The 8730-nt window shown below is 67.3% G+C and overlaps 1 protein-coding gene across 2 annotated transcripts; it reads left to right on the top strand.

The window, feature by feature from the left end:
* Positions 1–574: 574 nt before the first annotated feature.
* Znf202 (zinc finger protein 202) lies at positions 575–6361 on the top strand. 2 transcript variants are annotated; one of them, XM_048344034.1, is made up of 7 exons: positions 609–716; positions 2452–2921; positions 3396–3600; positions 3874–3962; positions 4360–4486; positions 4858–4965; positions 5428–6361. In XM_048344034.1, the coding sequence occupies exons 2-7, from the start codon at positions 2544–2546 to the stop codon at positions 6213–6215; spliced, it is 1695 nt and encodes a 564-aa protein (XP_048199991.1). In that variant the 5' UTR covers positions 609–716; positions 2452–2543; the 3' UTR covers positions 6216–6361. The 2 variants fall into 2 exon arrangements, with proteins under 2 accessions (XP_048199990.1, XP_048199991.1); XM_048344033.1 differs by having other exon boundaries at positions 575–707; positions 3396–3962.
* The last annotated feature ends 2369 nt before the right edge of the window (positions 6362–8730 follow it).

Below are 8730 nucleotides of genomic sequence, written 5' to 3'. Positions count from 1 at the left end.
ATAAAGGTGGGGGTCTGACTTAAGAGTTATGCAAAGCCAAGGGTTTTATCTTTGCACTTAATCACCCTGGCTGTAGTTAAAGCACCGGGTTCTTGTTTACCACCCTTCGTTCCTTAATCCCCGCGCCTTTCTCTCTGGAAGGAAGTTTTGGGGGGGTCACCCAACTGATGCTAACTGACTCTTGAGGCCAGGAAAGGTGGTGCAGCTGCGCTTCCGAATGCCCGGTTTGTTCCCGGGAGCCCGGTGGCCTTCCGCGGGCCTCCTCCTCCCAGTCTACGCGGCCTCCCTACCCGGGCCTAGCATGTGCACCACAGCCCCGGGAGCCCCACTCGGTCCGGGCCGAGGGCAGTCGCGGCGCCGCTCCGCGGGACAGCCGACCGGACCAGCCCTCCCGCAGCCTAGGACGGCCCCAGGGCGGCCGGGAGGCGGGGCGCGCGCCCACTTCCGGTTCCGGGCGTCCCCGAGGCCTATCCGGGAAGAGTACGCAGCCGGCCCCGCCTCTCCGCGGGACCACCGAGTGGACCAGCCCTCCCGCAGCCTAGGACGGCCCCAGGGCGGCCGGGAGGCGGGGCGCGCGCCCACTTCCGGTTCCGGGCGCAAAGGCCCCACGTGTTCCGGCGCGCCGGGCCCCGCGCCGCTCGGGTTCCGCCGGGCCATTTGGGCCGGTGAGGAGGAGAGAGGCCAGCCGGGGCGGAGCCGCCGGGGCTGCGAGAGCCGTGAGTGCCGGGCGGGCGGGGAGGGCCGGACGCGAGGCGGCGGGGCGAGGGTGGGACGCGCCGGCCGGGGCCGCGGCGGCTCCGTCCCGACGCCAGGCCCGGGCGCGGCGGCCTCCGCGTCTCCCGCGCCCGGACCTCCCGGCCTCCGTCCGCCGGGGCCCGCGAAGCGCAGCCGCCCCGCCGCTGCCCCCGCGGCAGCCGTCCCTCCCTTCCGGAGGCGGGACGCTGACCCCTTGACCCCGGGACCCCCACCCGGAGCCCCCGTGCGGCCCCTCGCACCCCGCCCTCCGCGGCGCGTCTGCCCCGATCTCCGACTACAAGTTGGGGGTCTGGGCGCCGGGGCCCCTGTGTTTCGCCCGCCGACTCCACCTCCGCGCCCCTGCGTGGCCCGGGGGGCGGCGGGGCCCCCGTGGCCTTCGCCCCGCGGTCAGCGCAGCCCCCCCCCCCCTCCCCGCTCCCCTCCCAGGCCGCCGCCCCCGGGTCACTCTGTTTGTACCGTCCCAGCAGCACGGTTTAGAGAGTGGGCCGGCCTGGGAGGCAGGCTGCGAACGCGCCCCTGCTTGGGCGTAGTGCTGGAATTGTTGTCTTTGTAGCAGACTTGGCTGTGCACTTGAAACAATTGTCTGGGGCCGTGTAGTTTGTAGGGAGTGCCGAAGGGTAAGGAAAGGGGGCGGGGGGGGGTGTCTTCTGCTGCTGCCAGGCCGTCTGCTGTTCCTAACCGGGCTTGACGTTCAGTCTGTAGTCTCATGATGGCCAGGTTTGGTTTTGGTTGTCTTCATTTTCTCAAGGCTAGCGCTCTACCACTTGAGCCACAGCGATACTTCCGGCCTTTTCTGTGTATGCGGTGCTGAGGAATGGAACCCAGGGCTTCATGCGTGCTAGGCAAGCGCTCTACCGCTAAGCCACCTTCCCAGCCCATGGTGGCCAGTTTTTAATGTCACTGAAGAGAGGTACTAGAATAGGAAGGACCACACTGCAAAGCGGACTTGTATGACATCGCCCCGGGGTACTGCAGAACCAAACGAAGCCTCTGAGTTGTGCCCAGTGCTTGGCCTTTGCGGACTGCGCTCTTGTTGGTCCTGCTTGCTTGGGCGTGCAGTGTCCTGGGGTGGATTGGGAGCAGTGGCCTGTAGAGCCCTAGTGAGGCTCTGGTCACTTGGAGATCTGGAGCTAGAATTCTCCTCTTGGGGTACCTAGGCTGGGACTCCCAACACTGTCTTAACACTCTTGCTCCCTATGCTACCCCTCCAAGGACTCCTTCTCCTCACCCCCCCCCCTTTATTCTCATTGTTACTCACATCTTGCCTTTATTAAAGGTGTAAACAATGACTCCTGGTGGGCCCTGCAGGTGGTCTTGTGGTTGGCCCCAGGCCAGGCCTGCAGTGTCTTAGCTTGGGCATGCTAGCACATCTGTAGATGTAGCTGCCTGGGCCCCTGAGCCATGGGGGCCCTGGTCCAGGCAGGAAGGAGATGGTGGGGGCTGAACTGAGGAGACCGATCTGGAGACTTTGCATAAAAATGCAGTCTTCCCGGTGGGGTGGGAACCTAGCCTGGGTCAGGAGGAGCAGGGCCACTTTTCCCCAGGAGCTCTTCCTGTGGTAGTGGAGATTGGGGTGGGGGGCAGGGCGGTCCCCGGAAGTCGTGTGTAAGGGACTACTGATTATTTTAGGCAAAACTGGATCCCTCGCTTAGTGTCTGCCCTTTGCCCATGTTCACCTTTCTTCCTCTGTCCCAGGTCCCTGGGAAGAGCCCGTGGCCGTGTCCAGGCTGGGCCAGGGGCACAGCCAGCCGGAGCTGTCGATGGTGTGAAACCCCCAGAGGCGGGAGATGGCAACGGCCGCGGACTGGGAGGAAGAGGGGATCCTGATGGTGAAACTGGAGGATGATTTGGCCCGCCGGCCGCCCCCCGGGCGGGAGGAGCCCGTGCTGGAGAGCTCCTACCAGAACTTCCGCTGCTTCCGCTACCAGGAAGCCGCCAGCCCGCGCGAAGCGCTCGCCAGACTCCGGGAACTGTGTCGCCAGTGGCTGAGGCCCGAGAGGCGCACGAAAGAGCAGATCCTGGAGCTGCTGGTGCTGGAGCAGTTCCTCACCGTCCTGCCGGGAGACCTGCAGAGCTGGGTTCGGGGCCAGCGGCCAGAGAGCGGAGAGGAGGCCGTCACGCTGGTGGAGGGTTTGCAGAACCAACCCGGGAGCCCGAGGCGGTGGGTGAGGAGGGGGAGTCCTGACCTGTGTGACCGGAGGGGACCGGGCCGCAGGCTCGCTTTGTGTGTGGGGCGTGCAAGGCTCGCGTCTTACCCTGGGGCTCTTAATCCGTGAGCCTGGGGCAGGGGCGTGTGTGCCCTCGGGCGTGCACTTGTGATCGTGGCTTTCTGGAGTGGGAAGCACCACCCGGGCACTCCGGAGGGCCTTGGGGCTCCTGGTGGGGGAGGGGTTCGTGGCTTCCCTCCCTTGGGAGGCAGTGATGGCTGGGCGAGGAGGGAGGGGCCCGGTGGGCTGGGTGGTGGGAACAGGTGGAGCGGGCCCAGCGGGGGCCCAGCCCCTCTGCCTGGCCGGGTAGGGTTGGCCTTGGGCTGCAGCCCCTCTGGGCACTTCTCCTCGAGCAGCTTCCCAAATAAACCTGATGACGGGGAGGAACTTCCGTCCGACTCCATGGTCACTGGAACTTGGACTTATTCCCAGGTGACCGTCCGCGTTCATGGCCAGGAGGTCCTGTCGGAGGAGACGGCGCACCCAGAGCCAGAGCCCCCGCCCCCCAGTGAGCCGCAGGGTCCGGCGCAGAGCACGGGGCAGCCCCTCGAGGACGCCGCCCCGAGCCCGGAGCTGGGGGCTGCAGAGCCGCAGAGCCCTCACAGAGAAGAGGGGCTCTGGCCCCCTCAAGAGAGCGGTGGGCAGCCTGGACCGGGAGGGGCGGGGCTCCCCTCTTCCGGAACCCTCCACACTGTAGTGGGAGAGCTCTGGAGTGGCAGCTGCTGGGGAGACAGTTGGCTAGAACCCCCTCCCCGCACGGGCTCGCGTTGCAGCGCAGTGCTTTTGCTTGGTGGTGGCGTAGGTGGTGGCGTGGGTGCCTGGGTTCCCCTTACGGGGAATTGGGGACGCCTTCCTGGGTCAGTGCTGGGGTTCACGCTGTGCACTGATGGCTGCCACCTTTTCTTGTTAGAGGCCCCAGTGCCCCAGGAACCCGGCCCTCCCGCGGAGCTAGGCACGGGGGACCCCAGCATGGCGGCCCTGCTCACCGCGCTGTCACAGGTGTGCAGAGGGCGGGCGTGGGCTGGGCTGGGGCAGGGGGACCAGCATGGCAGCCCTGCTCTGTGCAGCTCCCCCTCCCAGTGCCTTGGACTGTGCGGAGGGGGTGCTGGTAGGAAGGAACTTGCTAGTCACTTATAAGAATGGCTGGCAACACTGCCGGGACTGGCTGCCAGGGCTAGGATTGCTCCAGACCCGCAGAGAAGGTGAAAATCTGAAGATGGGGAGGTAGAACCCAGGCCTGGGGGGACCTGAGTGGTAGTTCTCCAGACCGTAAAGAAGAGCCCTGAGGGAAGTCGGGAGGGCTGCGGTGTTGGGCGTGGCCCGTGCATCCTGGGGGGCGGACGGTAGGAAGGGAGCCCCCCTCCCCCAGCGTGGCCTTGGTCCCCATGTGTTTCAGGGGCTGGCAACGTTCAAGGATGCGGCCGTGTACCTCTCCCAGGAGCAGTGGGGCTGCCTGGAGCCCACGCAGGAGTTCTACGGCGAGTACGTGCTGGAGCAGGACTGCGGCGTGGTGGTCTCGCTCTGTAAGCGCCCCGTCCCCGGCCCGCCCTGCCCTGCACCGCGGGCTTTGTTGGAAATGGGGGTCCTGATGGCAGTTAGGCGCACTGAGCGCTTCTCACACCGGCGAGATGAGGAGCCGAAGAGCCAGACGCTCGGGAAAGCAGGTGGACGCCCCCCGAGGGCGGGCTGAGGCGTGGAGACGCTGGAGTCCAGGGGAGGCTGCAACAGGAGCTGGGGAGGACCCGGCCTGCCCTCCTCCGCATGGGGAAGGGAGGGAGACTCCTAGCGGGCTGGTAGGCCAGGCGCCGGATGGAGCTGGAGAGACCACAGATGGGCCGCCAGCCAGGACCGGGCCCGCTGGGCACTGAGGCGCCCCCTCCCCTCTCTTGAACAGCGTTTCCGGTGCCCAGACTCCATGACACCCACCTGGGAGAGGGGGAGCCGCCGGTCCCAGACCACTGCCAGCCTGAGGAGCCAGGGGTGCTGGGCTTCGCCCCCTCAGGTGAGGAGTGGCAGTTCCCGAGGCTCGGCCTTCCTCCCCGCTGTCTTTGGGGGGGGTCCAGTGGGGGGGGGCGCTCACCATTTTTCTGGCCCTCACACCTGACCCTGGGATTGCGAGTTTGCGCCCCCACGCCCTGGGCTCCTTGAAAGAAGCCTCATTCCTGCCGTCTCCCCCAGACGCCCCTGTCACTTCCCCGCCCCCTCCCCTCCCATGGCTCCCCAGGGGGTTAGCAGTGCACAAAGGTAAAGCATGCAGCCGCGGACCTGGATGAGACATGGAGGGCTTGAGTGTGGGTGTGTGCCCCGCAGGTGTGTGCCCCGCGCCCCCCTGCGCCCCCCTGCACCGAGCTTCCCTCGGCCGGGTGTTGTCCTCTTGCCTGGTCCCCAGCGAGGCCGCGTGGAGCCCCTTGCGTCGAAGGCGAGGCTGGGCCCGGGGTGACACGTCTGCCTCCCTGTTGTGCAGGAGACGGGAGTGGAGACGAGCAAGAGCGCGCAGGGCGGGAGGATCCGCGCGCCCCGGGAGGCCGGGCGGCACGGCAGGCCCCGAGCCACGCTGCCGAGGACCGGAGGGACTGGAGGGAGCGGCCTGACTGGGCGCCGGCGAGTCGGGTCACCGGTCCTGAGGCGCCCGCGCCGCCCTCGTCGGAGCAGGGTCAGAGCTGCCCCGTGTGCGGGAAGCGCTTCAGGTACAGCTCCAGCGCCATGAGACACCTGAAAACCCACTCGGGCGAGCGGCCCCACAAGTGTGCCGAGTGTGGGAAGGCTTACACGCGGCGCTCGCACCTGGCCCGGCACCAGAAGGTGCACCGACGCCGGCCGCGGCGCCCGCGGAGGGGCGCGGAGGAGGCCGGCCCGCGGCGCCGGGAGCGGCGCTTCGCGTGCGAGGAGTGCGGGAAGCGCTTCCCCTGGAGATCGGACCTGGCCCGGCACGAGCGCACGCACACCGGGGAGCGGCCCTTCTGCTGCACCACCTGCGGCCGCGGCTTCGCCCAGAAGTCGGTGCTGGTGGCGCACCTGGCCACGCACAAGCGGCCCTACGCGTGCGGCGAGTGCGCGGCCGAGTTCAGGGACCACCGGGACTTCCTGGGCCACCAGGCCATGCACGCGGTGGTGCGGGAGCTCAACTCGCACCCGCCCTCCGCCCAGGAGGCGGGGCAGCGGTCCTGCCAGTGCACCGCCTGCGGGAAGAGCTTCAGCCGGAAGTACAACCTGGACCGCCACCGCTGGAGCGCGCACGGGTGGAAGACCTAGCCCCGCCCACCGTGCCACCACCGCCGGAGCGCGCACGCACGAGAGGAAGCCCCGGCCCCGCCCACCGTGCCCCCACCCACCGCCACCGCCAGAGCGCGCACGCACGGGAGGAAGCCCCGCCCACCGTGCCGCCGCCCGCCCACCGCCACCGCCGGAGCGCGCACGCACGAGAGGAAGCCCCGGCCCCGCCCACCGTGCCCCCACCCACCGCCACCGCCAGAGCGCGCACGCACGGGAGGAAGACCCGGCCCCGCCCACCGTGCCGCCATCCACCACCGCCACCGCCGGAGCGCGCACGCACGGGAGGAAGGCCCAGCCCCGGCCCACCGTGCCGCCACCCACCGCCGGAGCGCGCACGCACGAGAGGAAGACCCAGCCCCGCCCACCGTGCCACCACCCACCCACCGCCAGAGCACCCACAAGACGATGGATGACCTAGCCACACCCACCACCCACTGCCGGAGTGAGCAGAGGAAGACAGCCCCGCCCACCCACCGCCGGCGCACAGGGGAGGGTGACCTGGCCCCGCCCACTGTGCCACCACGAGCCGGGTCCTGCCGGGGAGGGGGGGAGGGGTCGGCTGTTGGGTTTGTGAAGCCGGTAAGGCCGCGCACAGGGGCCTCGCGTCCGCCTCTTTCCTCGCCTGCCACGCTGCCGTCGCCGCCCGGCCCCCCCCCCCCCCCCCCCCCCCCCCCCCCCCCGCTCTCCAGCCGGCTGAGTTTTGGCTCCCGCACTTTTACTCCAAGGGGGGCGGGAGCGGTTGAAGGGGGGTCGGCAAGGTCTAATTAAATCGGGGGACTCCAGTCGAGCCAGGGCCCCCACGGAGTCGTGGAAAGGCAGGGAATCCGCTGCCGGCCCCGGGGCAGCGGCAGGGTGAGCCCGGGGCCGCGCGGGCCGGGGGTGCGGGCTTCCCGTGCGCCTCCGGGGAGGCCGGGGCAGCCGGACCCCTGCCCCACCGACGGAAGGCACGGGCTGTGTTTTAACAGCAGGCGGCCGCCGTCCTTGTGGAAATAGGTTGGAAATAAAGTTGTCCTCGCAGCCACACTTCTGTCTCCGGAGCCTTCCTTCCTTCCACTCCCAGGCCTGCCCAGCCGCGGGCGAGTGGAGCCATTCCTCCCACGTGTGGACCCGGGAGGCCAGAACGTTCCATGGGCTCCCCGAGATGCAGGCCTCGCCTTTCCCCGCAGAAGCGTCCGCGCAGCCTGCCCGCCCCGGGGCGCCGAGGACAGGTCTCTCCGGGCTCCCGTTCGCCCCGTGCGGCAGCGGGTCGCACTTGTGGAACCATTTCCCCCTGTCAGGTCGGGGCGGGGGGGGGGGGGGGTGAGGACAGACCCTGGGTCCCCGCCCTCGCGAGTCGCTGGTGCTTCAGCCCCTGGAAGGGTCTGCTGTCCCCATCTGAACAGAGCAGTGCGCGGACCCGGGAGGGCCAAGGGGCCGCAGCCGGTCTCCGGCCGGCTGCTTGTGCAAATGGCACCACACTCAATACACATTTCTAAGGAAATCAATGGTGAACTAATTACTCAGGAACGGAAGCTTTCTAGGAGTAAAATGTTCGCCTTTGAGACAGCTCCTCAGATTCCCAAGTGATGAGTCTGCAGGAATGTGCTCCCATGGCCATCTCAAAGTTAACATTGACCTGGGGATTAGGCCAGAAAACAATGCCAGTGGAGACACTCAACCTCTGTGCCAGGAAGTACCAAGAAGTGCCAAGGGGCGGAGTCAGGTTTGGAAGGGGGGCTCCATCCCAACCACCTATTTGTTAAACGTTCGCGCGCACCTGCTGTGTGCCAGCGTTGTATTAAACAATCCCTACTTCCCCCACACCGGAGACCTGGAGAACGTGAAGTCACACTCCCAACTTCCTAAACGTGTCGCTAAAGAAGTCACCACGAGAGGGCATTGCACGATGCTGGAGTCTCCTTGACTGCAGGCACTTCCGGTCTGCAAGTCCAGGTTCCGGGTGGCATTGGGGACACGCCTGGTACCACACGCGGGAAAGCTTCCAGATGCTGCCCCAAACTTCCCCGAGGCCTGGTTGCCATGAGCACCAGTCTTCCACACGGAGCCCTTGGCCACCTAAGCTGGCGGGCAGCCCCTTCCCCATGCTAGCAGGTGGCTTGTGCCAGGTTCTTCCCCGTCTCCCTCACTCACTTGTCTGTGGTTTGTTCTGAACATCCGTCTCCCCGCCACGGGGGGGGGGGGGGGGGCATTGCTGCAGTGGCGCTCGGCCAGCTCACCGTCGATGGCATGGCCAGGGACCCACTCTCCTCTCTGTGTGTGCCAGCGCTGGGCTTGAGCTCAGGGCTTGTCATCCTCACCTAGCTCTCTTGCTCTATCGCTTGAACCAGACCTCCGCTTCCTTAAAGCATTAAACCAGACTCAGACTCCAGCACATTGAGGGTGCCACAAACCCCTCTCTTTCCATGCCTTTCCTGTCCACCTCTGCTCCCACCCACATATGTGCATCTGTACGTGTGTGTGTGTTGCCTGTATACATATACAATCACAGTTTCTT

The sequence above is a fragment of the Perognathus longimembris genome, chromosome 3 (genome assembly GCF_023159225.1).
Source record: "Perognathus longimembris pacificus isolate PPM17 chromosome 3, ASM2315922v1, whole genome shotgun sequence".
NCBI lineage: Eukaryota > Metazoa > Chordata > Mammalia > Rodentia > Heteromyidae > Perognathus > Perognathus longimembris.
Note: the sequence above shows the minus strand (reverse complement) of the source record. Positions and strands in the feature narration are given on the sequence as shown.